We start from the raw sequence: 19,083 nt of genomic DNA, 5'->3' as shown, positions 1-19,083 counted from the left end.
TCTGGTCATCAGATGACAACATTGAATCCTGTCGTGTCGTTAGGTGAAATGAAACTTTGTTTCTGAAATCATGGGGCAAAAAGTTCCTCTTTGGGATGTGCTATTTCAGTGGCATCCCAAAACACATCATTCTACGGCTATAGAGTTTTTTCAGCTGCAATATATATAGAGAGGGAGGGAGAGGGAGAGGGAGAGGGAGAGGGAGAGAGTAGAAACTGTAAGGCAGAATGTTTATATCTGCAGCCAGCCCACGTTTGTTTGCTTTTGTGTGTGTGCAGAGGGGGCGTGTAGCAGCAATTTCTTTATTCGATGAACACATACCTGGAGGGTGTATTTTACTTGGTCAGATTTCATCATACGCACGACAGAAGGTGAATACTTGTTGGATTAAATGTGGTATAAATCCCATCCACTCCTTATCCCTGAATCACTCCTAGAAGTTAATGTTAAGCATTAAAGAACCACCTCACATTCTCTGCAGGGGGGGAGGGAGAATGTCCCTGCAGTGGTTGACATAATGCAGAAAAGATGAAGAGAGCTATGACGACCGTCTTCATCCCGCATACATGCTGCTTAATCACCATATAGTTTTATTTAGGATTCCCATATGATGCATTTGGCTCCTCAGCGAGGTGTGCATTTTCCACGGATAATCCAAGTATGTAAATACTATATGCCCAGATGCTAAGGGAGGGTGCACAGATACTCATGATGGGAGCTGAGAAATGTGTGTAATAATAATAATAATACATTTTCTTGCGGTTTTGCAAGAGGCTTTGGGGATCCAAGCCGAATCTTTCACAGGCTGCCAACACAAACGTGTCCAGGTTGATATTCCTATTTGATTGTTAGAAATGTGTCTTGCAACTTTCTCATTAACAGATGTTTGGCTTTATATGCAAGCCAAAAGCTTTTAAAGCTGTGAATCAAAAGGGTTTTTTTTTCTTTTTTTAAGATCTAGCAAGTGCCTAAATAAGTGATCTTCAATCTTCAAGCATCTTCAGTTCTTATAGCTCTGATGAGATCTATGTTCTTCATAGGGCACTAGCCTTTTAAATTCATTTTTCTTTTTTAAAAAATCGATCCCGCTTCTGTGCCTTTAGCAGCAGCATGATACACAAAATTAAGCAGGTGAAACTGTTTGCACCACTCTCTAGCTCCATACCAGGAAAACCAGACTTGCCTTCTCTCTGTGCTAGGCTGCAGTTACTGGATCATGACCAGTAGAAAACGGCTGACATTCTGTGTGACTATCAGCACCAAGGCAATCCGTTCCAATGTTTGCTTTCTCGTCTCATGTAAAGCACAATGGCACTTACTCACAGGCAAGCATTCTTGGGATTGCAGCCTTGATATTAAAATATATAAAGTCTAGTTTTCACTACGCTGTATGGAAAAATAAGCTATTTTCAAACTTAATGTCAGACAAGGTCATGTTTGATGCACTGGGGATGCATTTACCAGCATACCAAAGATGGCAACTCCCATTGTTCATTCTTTATCTGGAAATCTAACGATCCAAATCTGTAGGATGTCTCTTCCTTAGGCAACACTTCTCTTCCTCTGAAATCACGGCTGTTGTGAAGTATCAGTGCCCCCAAAGAATTTCTGAATAAATGAGGCTGCCTTGCTTGCAAAATGTGATATCACTCTACCGTGAGGATTCTCAATTTCCCTGTCTATACATTGTTATGCTATAACTCAGGGGCGGCCCAAGATGTCTTGGTACCTGAGGCAAAATGTCCGGCTGCCACCCCCGCAATGGGGTGTGAGGCTCTGAAAGGGCAAAAGCCTTTGCTGAGCTTCACTACCAGGCCAGGGGGGGGTGGGGGGGGCAAACTCCATAAGGCAGGAGCATGAAGTTTAGTGGGCTAAGGGGATTAGGCCAGCTAGCCCTCTAAATGTTCCTGGCAAATTAGAGGATTAAAGCAGGCATCCCCAAACTGCGGCCCTCCAGATGTTTTGGCCTCCAACTCCCATGATCCCAAACTAACAGGAGCAGTGGTCAGGGAAGATGGGAATTGTAGTCCAAAACATCTGGAGGGCTGAAGTTTGGGGATGCCTGTATTAAAGTATCCTTCGCAAAGCCTGGGAAGCTTCTGCCCAGCTTAGGGAGGGAGGTGTGATACCTGTGCATGCAATGTCGCCTCCCAATCACCCTCACAAGCTGGCACTTCTGGCCCTAGCTGTTCCCCTATGAAAAATTCCACCACATGCCACTGCCACAAGGGCATCCATGATGCCCTCCTTCTTGCCAGAACCTGGTGAGAGGGAGCCGTTCTGGAGGCCTTTGCCTCTGGTCTTCCCTCACCCCTAGGGCAACGCTGAGTGGGAGGCCGCTTGGGTGATCTGCAGCTGCCAATGCCTCCCTTGCCTGGGTTGCTTCTCTGGTGGCAGCGGAAGTGGTGGGGTGGGAGGGGGAGCGCCTCTTGCATTTCCGCCACCTGAGGCAGCTGCTTCACCCTGCCTCATGTGTGGGCCGACTCTGGTATCACTACCTCTCTGTGCATCATACTGAAGGGTGGTGCTGGTGTGGGGGTGATCTATATAGGATAAGGTGGGGGTGGGGGGGAATGAATCTAGAAAAAATACTTAGTGGCAGGCACTACTTAGCAAGAGCAATAGGTTTCTGCTGTTGTGCCTTTAAGAGCTATCTGATGCAGTTTCTATTAGGTGATTCTTTCCTGTCACGTAGGGTTGCCATATTTCAAAAAGTATAAACCAGGACACCCCGATAGTTGTTGAGCTTTTCTAAAGGCAACCACTGAAACTGATATGTCTAAGATCCAGGACAAAGCGTCACCTTGTGGAACCCGCACCCCCCCCCCCAGACGTCAATTCCGCCTTTGAAATCCCAGTAATGTCCGGGAAAATCCGGACATATGGCAGCCAAACTGTCGCATCTATCTATGACTCAGCTACACAGGTCAATTTATAACATTATAAACCCGTTCTAAAAATGTGACCCCAGATGGCGCCGTAGGGCAGAATCCAAATTCAATGGTAGATGGTCTTGGAAGCTTTCTTCTCCTCCTCCTCCTCCTATAGCATTTTTAATAATGGTTTTTTGTATCTGTATAGATGCAGCCTAAGTGGCAGCATTATGGGACTTCTGAGTAACATTGAATAAAATATTGGGGGCCCCGCAGGTAAGCCCTCCCTGCATAATCAATCACATGACACGGTGCATGCACACTATTTGAATGGCGATGCACATCAACTTTGGGAGGCCCTGGCCCCCTCAATTTTTTATGGGGTGGGGGAAGCTAAGGTATCTTGGCCCCAAGGAGTTAGCTCCTGTTGATTGCTTTGAAGTCACTTCATCACTAGATGGTGGGAAAAAATGCCTTCCAACCGCCCCTCCCCATCTTGTATTTTGCCAGAACTAGGGTTGCCATATGTCCTCTTTTTCAGGGATAGAGTTGTCACAGCGCTCCAAGGTAGAAGTCGACTAACGCGTCCTCTTTTTTTGTTCTTCAAAATAGGGCAACCCTGTGTAGCATTTAGTGCAGTGGGTTAGTATTTCAAAATCACGGGGCTGGCTGGCAGCTAACGCTCAGCTGGCATGCATTCGGGTTGCGCTTGGGTGAAGTAGCCTCCCATATGGCCATGCTGCGCACGTGCGGTCTGATCCTGCACCATCCAGGAAAACCCAGCGCATCGCGTGGCTCTTCTGCCCGGGTAGACGACGCGCGTAGGATCGCCGCGTGAGCCCGCGCTTCTGCGCGCGCGTCTAGGCGCCCGGCTGCGCTCAGGTCCCGACTTCGCCAAAGTGGGCGCGCGCTCGTGCGGACGCCGAGGAGGAATCCCCTCAGGGGAAAGCAGCGGTGTCTCTTTAAGGCGGGGAAGGTAGGGCGAGGCCCTTCTCCCCACTCCGACGCCCGCCCGGCGAAAACTCCTCACAAACTGAGGAGCCAAGTGCCTCCAGGGGTCCCGGCGCCTGAAACCCACAGCGCCGGCCGAGGCTGAGGCGGAGAAGCCGGCGTCGAAAACAGCCCCGCCACGGTCCCGCGGCTCCCCTCAGCCGTCCACCGAGGGAGGGAGAAGGGAGGAGCAGCAGCAGCAACCGCCGCCGCGGCCCCGCCACCCCCCCCCCCCGCTCCTGCCCCGCCGAGCTGCTCCGTTTCGCTCGCTCCCTTCGCCCATGCCCCGCTCAAACAAGCAAGCGCCCCGTCGCGGAGCTCCCCGCGGACGCCCGGCTGCGCAGCAAGGAGCCGCCGACGGGGCGAGCCTCGTCAGGAGGGATTAAGCGGGAGGTGGAGCGGACGAGAGGGGGCGACGGAGCCGGGCGCGGAGCTTGCGCACCTCCTCCTCCTCCTCGCGCACTTTGTTTTCCCGCCCTTGGAGCTGAGGAGGACTAGCGCCATGGCAGCGCCGGCGGAGCAGCAGCAGCGCGCCTGGAGTTTAGTCGCCGCGCCCGTCTTCTCCGTCAGCTTGTGGTTCCTGTGCTCGGCTCCCCAGGTAAGAAAGAGAAGCCGCGTCCCGTTTCCCTCTCCCCTCTTCCCTCCGTTTCTCCCCTCGGCTCGGTTGTTAGCGCTGGGAGCCCCCTGTCGGGCGAGCGACAGGTGGACACGCACGTGTGGATGCGCGCGGGCGCGGAGCAGGGGTTGCCTGAGGCCGGCAGAGGCTCCTGCGCAGGTGAGCAGGAAAGACGTCGGGATGCGTTTCTTGCCTGTAACTGCCCTTGCTTGCTCGCTACTGATCAGTACTTGATTTGCTTACAGTATAAGCTAAACAAGCTCTAGCTTAGGACCCCACTCTCTTGGGGGCCAAAAAAAAAACATTTAAAGGAAAAAAACCTGGATGTACATTGCCAAAATATAAGATAAAAAAAAACAAATAAAATAAAACCTACATACAGCAACAGTGTTTTGTGTTGTGTGGGCTCCTATTTGTTATGTGCGAATGGCTTGAGATACCCATGAGGTCCATAAATTACCATTTAGCATATATGCAACACAAAAAAACAGCAACAAATTGTTGTTGACAAAGGACAGCTGGACATATAAAGGGCCCTATTACCCAGTAGCTTAGGGCCTCATCAAACCTAAATCCGGACCTGGGGTCCCTCTTAAAGTCTTTGGTCCCATAATGCTATGCACTGTCAGGCATGAGCGTAGCCACGGGGGAAGGTTTTTATGGGGGGGATGAAACAAAACTGAGTTATCTGCTACACAATCGGTCAGTTAGTTAAGTGTTTTTATTTATTTACTTGATTTGGGGGACAGTTCCTCCCCCCCCCCCCGCGCTATACCCATGGTGTCAGGAGTTCTAATAATAGGCAGGGATGCCGGCTTGAATAAAATATTGAAGGGCCACGTAAGCTCCATGCTGCATAATCAATCACATAATGCAGTGCACACACACAATTTCAATGGAAATAGCCATCAAATTTTTGGAGAGAGTAAGCCCCTCTTTTGGGGGGTGGGGCAGAAGGCCCCTTGGCCCCTAGGAGTTGGCTCCTAATGATACAGAGTGTCTTGGGAACCTGAAGTTTGGGACAGGACAAGATTTGCTGCATCTCTGGTGGCTTCAAGAACTGTGCCCTTTTGCTGCTCAGGATGACTCCAAGCTGAGACTGACAGGTGTCATTTGCTTTTAGGAGATGGTTCTTAAAGTTGTTTTAAAATAGCTGACCTTTTTGTCCCAGGACATGGCAATTCCAGGGAGCTTTGAACTATCAGAACATGACATGTGAACTTTAAGGAAGTGTCCTCTTCTTTGGAGTTGCAGAGGTTTTGATCTTGCAGTCTTAGGTGACGGTGTGTGTGTGTGGGGGGGGGGTTACACAGCACCCCTTTGGTTTGTTGCAGAGATTCTAATAAGGGGTTAATTCCTGCCTTGTGCAGTGCCTGTTTCTCTGGCGTTTTCAGAGCAGTTTTAGAGACTCTGTCCAGCTCCTGCATCTTGGTTTCTGAGTGCAAATAAGTGATAGCAAAGTTGTTGGTTTTTAATTTTAAAAACTGGCTTTCCGTCTGTATGTGTTTAATGCCTGAATTCAGGATATGGTTATCCTCTTCAGTAAGAAGCAGAAGTCTCAAAACCTGCAGAACCTGGTGTAGCACTTCAGGGAAACTTTTTTTGCTGCAAATGGGCGTTGAGGATAAAGCTGTCTGTCCATCTCACTTGAGCGAATTTAGCAAAGCAGGTAAATTACCTTCTCATTAGACCCACCAAGGGCTGAAGTGGCTGGAAACTGGAAGGGAAGAAACAGGACTCATTTTGTGTCTAGCAGCTACAGTAACAGCAGAACCTGAAACTGATGTTGAAAACAGGAGGTGTTGCCCGATTAGTTGGTTTTCTTTGGAAACAATGAAACCTGAAAATTTCAAAAATAAACATCTTAAAAACATAAACATTTCAACGTCACTTTACTTTCCCCAGTGTAATTGAAAATGTTTTATTATTCAATGTGCCAAAAAGTACCTATATCTTGGTGGTTGTGCCAGGCTGGATTGTGCCAGCATCCTCTGAATTTTAAAATCCAGTCTTTGCAAATGCCACTGTGTAAGTGGAGATGGCTTGCTTTCTCTGCCTGTACCACAAGAATCATAAATTTGGCGTATCCCAGTCCCCAGAGTGCCAAAATAAAACCCCTAGTGTGAATTCTGCCAGATTCTATTTTTGTCCATTGTTTTAAATATAGGTCACATTCTCTTCCTAGAAGTACACCAATAGATTGCTGACTCTGTCATCTTAAATATAGTAGGCCTGCAACTTACGTGGGGGCTACGTTCTGGGGATCATGCGTGAAGCCAAAACGGAGTAAAGTCAAAACCCATCGGGTTCAATGGTGGGTGGGATTGTCAAAGTCATTTCCCCCAGAACTCATTTTCCCTTTGTGCTCCTTTTTAATTTTTAAAAATACTTTTTGCCACTTGTGTAAAGCTGAAAGCACACACAGTTCTCAAACCTTTCTTGGATAGTTTGCCAGTTTGGTTGCAATAATAGCTGCTAAACCCTAAAAATTCAGTATACTGAACAATTGCATTTATTAGCGTGCCATGATTGCATTTTGGTGCACAGGTTAACAAATGGAAATTGAATGTTGGAGGGGAGGTTAGTAGAGTTGTTGAGAGTGCAGTGTTGCATGGCTAGTGACATGATTGATTTTCTAGCTTTGAGTCTGAATTGCTCCATATTACGTACATGGAAATAGGTTTCCAAGCTCTTTTACAAGGAATTCTGTCTTATTTTTGGACCCAAGATATGAGCCCCCTGGTTCTGCATTGGCTCCCAATTTAAAGTCAATTTATCCCACTGATGATAAATGTCAGCCAAGCATGCATTGTATCTGCTTCAGTATTTTCCTGTTTTTTCTTAACAACAAATACAGTTGTCAACAAAACTGGGAGGAAACAAGCGAAAAGGCACAAACATTAGTAAAAACTATGAGAAACTGACTTTGAATAACGAACAGTAAAAGAATGCACAGTAAAGCTATGTTGTTGATGCCTTAAAGGAACCACTCCAGTTCTGCCACCAGAAAACCTTCCCTGTGCAGTAATTTACCAAGGAAGACCAGGATATATATATATATATATATATATATATATATATATATATATATGGGACAAACAGATGTCCTATCCAGGGCCGTCTTTACCTGGGGATGCAAGGGGTGTGGGGCACCCAGGAGCCAAATTCTGGGGGGTGCCAAGCTGCCTAAACTCTTAATTATCTACCTGTTATGAAACAATAAATAATTTTGATCAAGCTAGAAATGTATAACTACTGTTTCACTAAAGGACTTTCAACTCTCTGCGCTCATTTACCAAAGACGCGCCATGCCATGAGGAACCAGTGAGAGGAAAAAATATTAAAGAAAGGGTGGTCAAAAGAAGGCAAAGAGCTGTCCCTTTCCCCTTCTACCTTTCTGGCACAAGCCCAGCAGGAGTCAATTGAAATAAATCATATATATAGGAGTGGGGACCAAACCCCTACTCAACATGGATAAAGCGCTCTATTCCTGTTATCTCTAGTTCCTCTGGGGTCATGATGCTTCTGCCATGGAGCGTCCCAAACCTACGCCACATCGGGTTGTTCTGTCCAGCTATAAAGTACTGGAGAGCAAGTTCAACAGTTAAAAAGCAGGGCCTTCTCTGTATTGGCACCCCATATTGTTGTCATGTATCTGTGGGGGTACCAAATCATTATACACAGCAGCAGGGTCTCCTGAGAACTCTTTAAGACTTTTAAAGAAATGATCAGCCAAGTAGAGGAAAAGCTCAACTACATATTAGGACTGTTCGCTGACGCAAACAGAAAAATCACTGTTCCACAAGTAGGTACTGGTACTGCTGTTGAAAAGATCTATATACAAGAAAGATGTAAGGCTGTTGTCACTCTGACGTCTGTGTGGCTGCCAAATGATGGAATAGTGGCAGGCAGTGTGGATGGGCAGGCTGCACATGCAAACTGTTTAATAGAAGTGGGGCCACTTCAGAGCATGGTTTACCAAACTGCTCTCTGAAGCACCTCTCCCTCCTTTAAAAGGGGTTGGGGTGAGGTGTGGAAGTGCTTTGGGTAAGCTGCGAGGGGGGCGGGTGAGGTGTAAATGAGCAGGTATTAAGGGAGGAGGGGTTGGTCTAGGGTAGGGGAAGGTGGTGTCAGCAAAGGAAAAGGTGAACAGGGGTGGCAGTCTGTGAGGGACAGGGGATATCGCGAAGTCCCTCCCCTCCTGAGTTCCAGCCCATCCCTGAGCGCAGGGGAAAGCAGGGAGAGCTCCGTCTCAAGTGGGGAAGCAGGAAGTGGGGTCCGAGGCTCAGACAGGGTAGCGGAGCCAGCGCCCCAGGTGAGACAGGAAGGGGAAAGCAAGGGGGGCAGACCTGTTCCCCCAACTCCGGAATTGCGCAGAAAACGTAGGGGGAAGAGGATGGGTCTCCCCAAGTTGTTGTTTTGGAGGAAAACGCGCCAAACGCCACTTGGAGGTTCTGATTCTAGCGGATAAGATGTGTCTCTGTAAATAGCACTGCCTTCAGCACTGTAAATACGCAGCACCAATAAAAAGATAAAATGCAGAGCGGTGTAGAGTCGTTACTCTGAAGTAGCCCACTCCGGCCACTGTGACACAGTCCCTAGTATTTGTATTAGTTGCATTTGAGCGAAATTTGTAATTGTTGCTGCCACTCCCCAATTACAATGCCTACAGCCTGGTAAAGATGAAGTACAGTGGTACCTTGGTTTACGAACTTAATCTGTTCCAGAAGTCTGTTCTTAAACCAAAGCGTTCTTAAACCAAGGCGTGCTTTCCCATAGCAGAGAGGGCTCAATTTACAAATGGAACACACTCAACAGGAAGCGGAACATGTTCTTATTCCAAGGCAAAGTTCACAAACCAAAACACCTGCTTCCAGGTTTGCAGCGTTCTTAATCCAAGTTGTTCATAAACTAAGCTGTTCTTAAAACAAGGTACCACTGTAGTGATCAGCGTGACAACTGTGTTTGTCTTGAGAGACAGCAAAGGGTTATGGAAATCTGAGATCACACTCATGTCACATAACAGCAGTTCACTGAGGCCCTGAAATCAACAAAGGGAGATCAACTTCTTATTGTACCACCAGCAGGTGCCAATTGCTATACAGTGATGTGTGTCTTCTCCGTAGAGGTGCTCCAGCTGTGGAATTTACTCCCCCTGGAGGTACAAATAGCCCCTACAGTATTGGGCTTCTGGCATTAGGTAAATATGGTACCTGTTAACCCAGGCCTTTGATAGAACTTAACTTTCAGCCATGCTTTCCTCACAGGGTTGTTGTGTGATAAAACGGAAGGGGGGGACATGTATGTTGCACTATAATAATAATAATTTATTATTTATACCCCACCCATATGGCTGGGTTTCCCAAGCCACTCTGGGCGGCTTACAACAGAAAAATGAAATAAAACAATTAAACATTAAAAGCCTCCCTAAACAGGGCTGCCTTCAGATGTCTTCTAAAAATCTGGTAGCTGTTTGTTTTTCTCTTTGACATCTGATGGGAGGGCGTTCCACAGGACAGGCGCCACCACCGACAAGGCCCTCTGCCTGGTTCCCTGCAACTTGGCTTCTCGCAACGAGGGAACCGCCAGAAGGCCCTCGGTACTGGACCTCAGTGTCTGGGCAGAATGATGGGGGTGGAGACGCTCCTTCAGGTATACTGGACCGAGGCCATTTAGGGCTTTAAAGGTCAGCACCAACACTTTGAACTGTGCTTGGAAACATACTGGGAGCCAATGTAGATCTATCAAGACCGGTGTTATGTGGTCTCGGCAGCCGCTCCCAGTCACCAGTCTAGCTGCCGCATTCTGGATTAGTTGTAGTTTCCGGGTCACCTTCAAAGGTAGCCCCACGTAGAGCGCATTGCAGTAGTCCAAGCAGGAGATAACCAGAGCATGCACCACTCTGGCGAGACAGTCTGCAGGCAGGTAGGGTCTCAGCCTGCGTACCAGATGGAGCTGATAGACAGCTGCCCTGGACACAGAATTGAGTTTCTTGAAGGAAAGACAGGATACAAGTGTTAGCCATATATAAAAAAATATATCTGGTGCAGTCATTCTGTCCTGAGCAGGAGAGCCCCAGAATTTTTCTCTTGTTCTGTTTGTGGAGGCTCTGCACAATCTGGTTTTTAAATTGAAAGGGGAATTGTGATTCCTAAATAGGGGCTATTTGGATGTAAGGTTTACTTTTCCTAATAAAATGCACTGGACTTCTAAAGATGAAGTTAGTTTTATAATCCCAGGGAAGTGAAGGTTGCATGGTATTTATTATAAACTGTACAGGCTGCAGTAAATATTATGGACTGAGATTCTTAGTTATCCTCTTGTGAGGAGGAATTTTTTTTCCAGGGTATCAAGTACTCCTGTAGTCTCTCCTGTTTTGTTTTCAAATGAGTTTTTCATTTCTTGAAAGCAGAATGTTGAGCTGGGTTGTGTCATTGTGTTTCCCATGGGTATAATTTACACGTACTTGATGTCATTTTAGTATTCTCTACAAGGTAGTTCCCTCTGCTTAGTCATGGAATCTCCGCTGCCCAGATGTTGCTTCAGGGAAATGGATCATAGCTTAGGCCGGGGGGGGGGGCGCTGTAGAATATCCTGCAGATGCAATGGGGCACAAACAAATCTAATTTAATTAACTTTTTCTGTTTTCTTAAAACTGAAAGTGAAGCTAGTGTGATAACCCGCCCCTCCTGGTTACTCTTATTTGTTTTCGAGTCATCTCCAGATTTTTTTTAATTAAAAAAAACGTAATTAAACCTGATCGCTTTGATATACTTCTTAATGTAAGGTTACACTTCTTGAGAATAGTGTTGGATTGCATGGGCAGAATGCCACATCTTAAGTAATAAGATGTGAAAAGGTAGTAAAACATGACCACTCTGCCTGGTTGCTAACTGTGTCATCAAAATATGTTTAGAATTTTTTTAAAAGAAAAGTATTACTTCTGCTGCTAGGACAGTTGGAAGCTTGTGAGCATGGTAGGCCTTAAAAGAGGGTGGTTGGAATCTGTGGCTGTCCGGTTTGGCTAGAGTCTAGCTCCTTTCACTCCTGGTGGCTGGACGTGCTCACTGGGGCCACTGGAAACTGGAGCTGGAGAACACCAGGGAGGCTGCAGGCTCTGCAGATCTCAAATCGATAGTTGGCTGGTGGGTAAAGTAGAGGCAGTTCTCATTTATATGGCCAAAAACTTTAATTAGTGCGGCTAAAATGTCACATTTGTTCACTTTTAAAATCTGTGTTTGGTTTCTACATTATCCCTGCAGTGTGCAATTAAAAACGCAAATACTTAACTTTCCTTCTGACAATGGGTGGCAGCCTTCCTTTGGGAAAATAGTAAACACTTGGTCCAGCATGGAGTTTGAAAACTTCTGTTGCATTCTTCAGAAGGGAAAGGGTTTGCTCCGAGCTGTCTTAAGTGCTGAAGAAGAAACAGCTGGTGCACAGCTGGGTCATGCTACCTGATCGTCAAGAATACCTCTGTTTCAACCTATCTAAATATGAGACTTTTATTGTTGGAGAAGTTTGTGCGTGCTGTGTGTGTGTGTGTGTGTGTGTGAGAGAGAGAGAGAGAGAGAGAGAGAGATGGTGTATTAATTTTTTGTCTAGATTCTGGTACTTTTTGAGTTAAAGGTAAAGGTAAAGGGACCCCTGACCATTAGGTCCAGTCGTGACCGACTCTGGGGTTGCGCGCTCATCTCGCATTATTGGCCGAGAGAGCCGGCGTACAGCTTCCAGGTCATGTGGCCAGCATGACAAAGCCACTTCTGGCGAACCGGAGCAGCACACGGAAACGCCATTTACCTTCCCGCTGTAGCGGTTCCTATTTATCTACTTGCATTTTGACATGCTTTCGAACTGCTAGGTTGGCAGGAGCTGGGACCGAGCAATGGGAGCTCACCCTGTCACAGGGATTCGAACCGCTGACCTTCTGATCAGCAAGCCCTAAGCTCAGTGGTTTAATCCACAGCACCACCTGGGTCCCTTTTTGAGTTAGCACTGTGTTAAAAAGCAGGAAAGCCATTCTGTGTGCAAGCGTCAACAAATAACGCTCATTGTAACAAGTGTGGCGCTTCCACTCTGGTGAGTGTGATGAGTGGAAAGCCTTCCTCCCAACTTTGAAGTGGCAGAGGCAAGTGGAAGTCATCCTTGCAGCTTCAATGTTGGGAGGAAAGCTGGGGAAGGTGGTTGCAAGCATGTCTCCACCTCGATATTCCACATGCCGCTGAGCCCTAACTCCCTGTAATGACTGACACAATCGCCTCATTTTTTAAAAATCACAAGAAGAGGAGAAAAAGAGATGAAGAAGGGGTCTCTAAGCCTCTCCTGTGAACATGGGCTAAAGCCTGAATGGCCTGCTCCTCCCTTTTCCACAGGAAATGTTGCCAGAGATTCCTTTGCTGTTGGGTGGAGATTGTTGACGTCATACAGCTGGCAGGTGGAATGAACACAGTTTTTGGCTTGGGTAAGCAGGACCAGCCAAAAACTCCAAGTGCATGTAGGTACATACAATTGAGATTACAAGCATAGAAAACTAAGGAGGTTTTTTCCTGTGTTTTTAGAGTATGTGGGAACTTCGAACTGCCGACCTTCTGATCGGCAAACCCTAGGCAGTCATCCGTGACTGGACCTAACGGTCAGGGGTACCTTCACCTTTAAGCGGGAACTTCAGGATTGAATAAAGTCAGGTAGAGTGAATGGTCACTGAATGCCTTGTTTCCATGTAGTCTTCCTCGGTGGCTCAATGCGCATTGAGGATTGAGGATTGTGCCCAGTGCTCATCACTGGGAATATTGTTGACAGGATCAGCAGGACTGAGTCACAAAATGCTTGTCACCTTCAAGAACCATCCTCTGTCACTACAGAATTTTGAATGTCCATATTAAAGTTAAAATACCTTTCTATAACCTTTGATGCCAGGTGTAGCTAATTCAGTTCCAAGGAGTAAGACATATACAGTGGTTTCATAGGTGAGGTGCCTCGACTATTCTTATTTGTTGCAGCAGTTTCTACAAGAGCAGGTAACTTAGTCTTTTAACATATAGCGACATTAAGATGTAGGGGAGATGGGAAAGCCTACTATTTTCATTGTTTGAATAGTTTTGCTGATTTTCACTCCATAAGACCCACTGAACTTAGATTTATTTCACTTCAGATGGGTGAAATGGCAAGTATGCGGATTTGTTTTTAGTAGTTTTAGACTATGAAGTAAAATAAAAAAATTCCTTCAGTAGCACCTTAAAGACCAACTAAGTTTTTATTTTGGTATGAGCTTTCGTGTGCATGCACACTTCTTCAGATACAGTGAAATGGAAGTTTCCAGGCACTTATGTAGAGAAGGGGTGGGGAGGGGTGGGGATGGGGAGGGGGGATCACTCAGAAGGGTGGTGGAAATGGGTGATTGACTGACTGATAGCTGTTGATGACCGCAAACGACTGCAAATGGTTTTGCATGAAAAAGCAAGGGTTGAGATGGCTGAAGATCGCTTATCATGTATAATGAGATAAGAACCCGATATCTCTGTTCAAACCAGGTCCCTCCATGGTTTTGAGCTTGGTGATAAGTTGCAATTCAGCAACTTCTCTTTCCAGTCTATTTCTGAAATTCTTTTGTAGTAAGACAGCTACTTTGAGATCTTGTATAGAATGTCCTGGGAGATTGAAGTGTTCTCCTACTGGTTTTTCTGTCTTCTGGTTCCTGATGTCAGATTTATGTCCATTTATCCTTTGGCGTAGGGTTTGGCCTGTTTGTCCAATATAGAGAGCTGAAGGGCACTGTTGGCATTTGATGGCATACACAATGTTAGAGGATGAGCAATTAAATAGTCCTGAGATGGTATGTTGGATGTTGTTGGGGCCAGTAATGGTGTTGTCTGGGTGTATGTGGCAGCAAAGTTGGCATCTGGGTTTATTGCAGGCTCTGGTACCAGTGTCCATGTTAAGTCTGGTGGTTGTATTATTGTGGGTGAGGAGTTGTTTAAGATTGGGTGGCTGTCTGTAGGCAATGAAAGGTCTTCCTCCCAGAGCTTGAGAGAGGGAGCTGTCATTGTCCAGGAGAGGCTGTAGATCTCTGATGATGCGTTGTACTGTTTTAGCTTGGGAGCTGTATGTGATGACTAGTGGTGTTCTGTTATTTTCTTTTTTGGGTCTGTCTTGCAGCAGGTTCTCTCTAGGTATCTGTCTGGCTCTGTTGATCTGTTGTTTAACTTCATCAGGTGGATATTTTAGTTCTAAAAAGGTTTGCTGTAGATCTCTTAGGTGAGATTCTCTGTCTGTAGAGTTGGAACAGATGCGGTTGTAACGTAAGGCCTGGCTGTATACGATGGATTGTTTGGTATGTTTGGGATGGTAGCTAGAAGCATGTAGATATGTTTGTCGGTCAGTTGGTTTTCTGTATAAGGTGGTGTCTATACGTCCATCCTGTATTTTTATAGTAGTGTCCAAAAAATGTATTTCTTGCATAGATTGGTTCATTGTTAGGTTGATGGTGGGGTGAAAGTCATTGAATGTCTGGTGGAAGGTTTCCAGGGTCTGTTGTCCATGTGTCCAGATAATAAAAATATCGTCAATGTATCGCAGGTACAGGAGAGGTTTGAGTGGGTAGGAGTTAAGGAAACGTTGTTCTAAATCTGCCATGAAGATGTTGGCATACTGTGGGGCCATGCGGGTGCCCATGGCTGTGCCGCTGATCTGGAGGAACAGGTCATCACCAAATTTGAAGTGGTTGTGGGTAAGGACAAAGTGGCAGAGTTTGGTAGCAAAGTCCCTACCCTGTCCCTACCTCTCTCCACCTGGTTTAGGGCGGGGCCTGGAAGGCCTCATAAAGGACTGCTGCCGCTGCTCTGCTGCTGGTGCTGCCCAGGACTCTCTCCTGCTGTGAGTGCCCACAGGCCCTGTCCCTGCCTCCTTCCACCTGGTCTAGGGCGGGGCCTGGAAGGCCTCATAAAGGACTGCTGCCGCTGCTCTGCTGCTGGTGCTGCCCAGGACTCTCTCCTGCTGTGAGTGCCCACAGGCCCTGTCCCTGCCTCCTTCCACCTGGTCTAGGGCGGGGCCTGGAAGGCCTCATAAAGGACTGCTGCCGCTGCTCTGCTGCTGGTGCTGCCCAGGACTCTCTCCTGCTGTGAGTGCCCACAGGCCCTGTCCCTACCTCTCTCCACCTGGTCTAGGGCGGGGCCTGGAAGGCCTCATAAAGGACTGCTGCCGCTGCTCTGCTGCTGGTGCTGCCCAGGGGAACTTGAAACAGCACAGAGTCCTTTTTAAAATGCTTTTTAAAGAATTTTTAATGTTTTTATCTTCTTTGGGGTGGTAGGTGGGAGGGATTTTTAGTTGGGTGTGGGAATCTGTTAAATTTTAGTGTATTTGTAATTTTTATTGTTTTTGGTTTTATTGTTTTATTGTGTTTGGGGTGGTAGGTGGGAGGGATTTTTAGTTGGGTGTGGGAATCTGTTAAATTTTAGTGTATTTGTAATTTTTATTGTTTTTGGTTTTATTGTTTTATTGTCTTTTTTGTGTTCTTCTTTTGTTGAGTTCTTTGCTGTTTTTTACAGAGGTTTTATTTTGTTTTTAAGGGGAGGGGTCAGGGCTGCCCGGGAGGGGGTCCCAGCAAGCAAAATGGCTGGGGCAGATTCCACAGGGGGGTGTGCACTGGAACAACCGATCTCAGTGGTCACGGGTAGGAGGAGGAGTTACGCTAAGACCAGACCATGTCATTACCGAGGAGGCAGACTTAGTCGTTGTCTGAGGACTATCCCTGCCTCCAGGTCTGGTCCTGACCGGACGGATATTGGAATCAGCAAGGGATACCCACATGACCTGAAGGTGCTGCTGTGCAATGCCAGGTCGATGATGAATAAGACCACCGCCATTCACGACCTGATTGTGGATGGAGGATTTGACCTGGCATGTGTGACAGAGACCTGGTTGGAGGAAGCCGATGGGCCCGTTCTTGGCGCTGCTTGCCCACCAGGTTTCTCTTATGCACAGCAACCCAGGCCATCTGGGCGGGGAGGGGGGGTTGCAGTGATTTTTAGGAAGTCATTAGTTTGCACCAGGCGTCCTATTGGGAAGACCCAGTTCTCTGAGTGCATGTTCTGGAAGTTGGGCAATAGAGGCAGTACAGGATTCCTTTTGGTGTACCGACCTCCCCGCTGCACCAAGGATTCCCTGCCCGAGCTGCTTCAGGTCGTGTCGGATGTGCTCCTGGAGACACCTAGCTTGGTTGTCTTAGGGGATTTTAACATCCATGCCGACACGACCTTACAAGGAGCCGCTCGGGACTTCGTGGAAAGCATGGCCACCATGGGGCTGTCCCTGAATAAGTCTGGCCCAACTCATAGCCGCGGACATGCCTTGGACTTGGTGTTTACCTCTATGGATGTTGGTGATCTGACATTAAGTAAAAGCGAAACAAAAGAAGTGCCATGGTCAGATCACTTTCTGGTGCAACTGGACTTCTCCGCAACCCTTTCCCTCTGCAGGGAGGTGGGACCGATTCGGATGGTCCGCCCCCGCTACTTAATGGATCCAATTGGCTTCCAAAGAGTGGTAGGGGATATTTTATCCCATGTCGATGGCCTTTCAGCTGATTCCCTGGTGGCCCGCTGGAATGCGGAGTTAACCAGCGCTATTGACTGTCTGGCTCCGAAGCGCCCTCTCAGATTGCATGGAGCCCGGACAGCCCCGTGGTTTTCCCCGGCGCTGAGGGCAATGAAACAGTCGTTGAGACGGCTAGAGCGCCGGTGGCGGAAAACTCATTTTGAATCAGACCGGACACGGGCTAGAGCTCAACTTCGAGCCTACCAAGTGGCAATGGCGACGGCGAAGAGGACCTTCTTCACCGTCTCCATCGCATCTGCAGAAAACAGCAGCAGGAGACTCTTCCAGGTGGTTTGCAATTTAGCGGAACCACCTGCTCCATCCGGGCCCAGTACGGGCCACATGATCTCCTGCAATGATTTTGCAAAGTTTTTTTGCAGATAAAGTCGCTCAGATTCGGGAAGAGGTAGACTCCACCGTGGGAGCAGGGCCGGGGCGGGGGAGTGCTAGAGTCCTGTCTAGTCAAGTTTTGTGGGATCAATTTCAATCTGTTACCTCCGAGGATGTGGACAGGCTGCTTAGACGAATGAAACCAACCACCTGTCTCCTTGATCCTTGCCCATCCTGGCTTATAAAAGCTAGCCAGGAAGGGCTGGGCGATGGGCTTCGCGGGTTGGTAAATGCTTCTCTCCATGAGGGAGCCTTCCCAGACCCGCTGAAAGAGGCGGTTATTAAACCGCTTCTTAAAAAACCATCTTTAGATCCGGCCAATATGGCCAACTATCGCCCAGTCTCAAATCTTCCATTCTTGGGCAAGGTGATTGAGCGAGTGGTTGCGGAACAACTCCAGGCACGCCTGGAAGAAGCGGACCATTTGGATCCCTTCCAGTCAGGATTCAGGCCTCATCATGGGACTGAAACTGCCTTGGTCGCACTGGTCGATGATCTCCGGCGGGCTAGGGATAAAGGTAAGAGCTGTTTCCTTGTTCTGCTGGATCTCTCAGCGGCTTTTGACACCATCGACCATAACATCCTTCTGGACCGTCTAGAGGGCTTGGGAGCTGGGGGCACTGTCATGCAGTGGTTCCGCTCCTTCCTCCTGGGCCGTGTTCAGAAAGTGGTGGTGGGGGATGAGTGTTCAGACCCCTGGGCGCTCACTTGTGGGGTGCCTCAGGGTTCTGTCCTCTCCCCCATGCTTTTTAACATCTATATGCAGCCACTGGGAGAGATCATCAGGGGGTTTGGGCTGGGTGTCCATCAGTATGCTGATGATACCCAGCTCTACCTCTCTTTTAAATCAGAACCAGTGAAGGCGGTGAAGGTCCTGTGTGAGTGCTTGGAGGCGGTTGGAGGATGGATGGCGGCTAACAGATTGAGATTGAATCCTGACAAGACAGAAGTACTGTTTGTGGGGGACAGGAGGCGGGCGGGTGTGGAGGACTCCCTGGTCCTGAATGGGGTAACTGTGCCCCTGAAAGACCAGGTGCGCAGCCTGGGAGTCATTTTAGACTCACAGCTGTCCATGGAGGCACAGGTCAACTCCGTGTCCAGGGCAGCTGTTTATCAGCTCCATCTGGTACGCAGGCTGAGTCCCTACCTGCCCACTGACTGTCTCTCCAGAGTGGTGCATGCTCTAGTTATCTCCCGCTTGGACTACTGCAATGCGCTCTACGTGGGGCTACCTTTGAAGGTGACCCGGAAACTACAACTAATCCAGAATGCGGCAGCTAGACTGGTGACTGGGAGCGGCCGCCGAGATCACATAACACCGGTCCTAAAAGACCTACATTGGCTCCCAGTACGTTTCCGAGCACAATTCAAAGTGTTGGTGTTGACCTTTAAAGCCCTAAACGGCCTCGGTCCGGTATACCTGAAGGAGCGTCTCCACCCCCATCGTTCTGCCCGGACACTGAGGTCCAGCTCCGAGGGCCTTCTGGCGGTTCCCTCATTACGAGAAGCCAAGTTACAGGGAACCAGGCAGAGGGCCTTCTCGGTAGTGGCACCCACCCTGTGGAATGCCCTCCCACTAGAGGTCAAAGAGAACAATTACCAGACCTTTAGAAGGCATCTCAA

General features: G+C 47.9%; 1 protein-coding gene across 1 annotated transcript in view; it reads left to right on the top strand.

Annotated features, from left to right (window-relative positions):
* The first annotated feature begins 4,119 nt into the window (after nucleotides 1-4,119).
* Nucleotides 4,120-19,083, top strand: part of ADAMTSL1 (ADAMTS like 1) — a 486,266-nt gene continuing 471,302 nt past the window's right edge. Inside the window, exon 1 of the mRNA XM_060269080.1 lies at nucleotides 4,120-4,461. Within this exon, the coding sequence (XP_060125063.1) occupies nucleotides 4,366-4,461 (96 nt within the window). The 5' untranslated portion in view covers nucleotides 4,120-4,365. The remainder of the gene's footprint in view (nucleotides 4,462-19,083) is intronic.

This window comes from Zootoca vivipara, chromosome 16 (assembly GCF_963506605.1).
Source record: "Zootoca vivipara chromosome 16, rZooViv1.1, whole genome shotgun sequence".
In the NCBI taxonomy this organism is placed as follows: Eukaryota; Metazoa; Chordata; class Lepidosauria; order Squamata; family Lacertidae; genus Zootoca; species Zootoca vivipara.
Note: the sequence above shows the minus strand (reverse complement) of the source record. Positions and strands in the feature narration are given on the sequence as shown.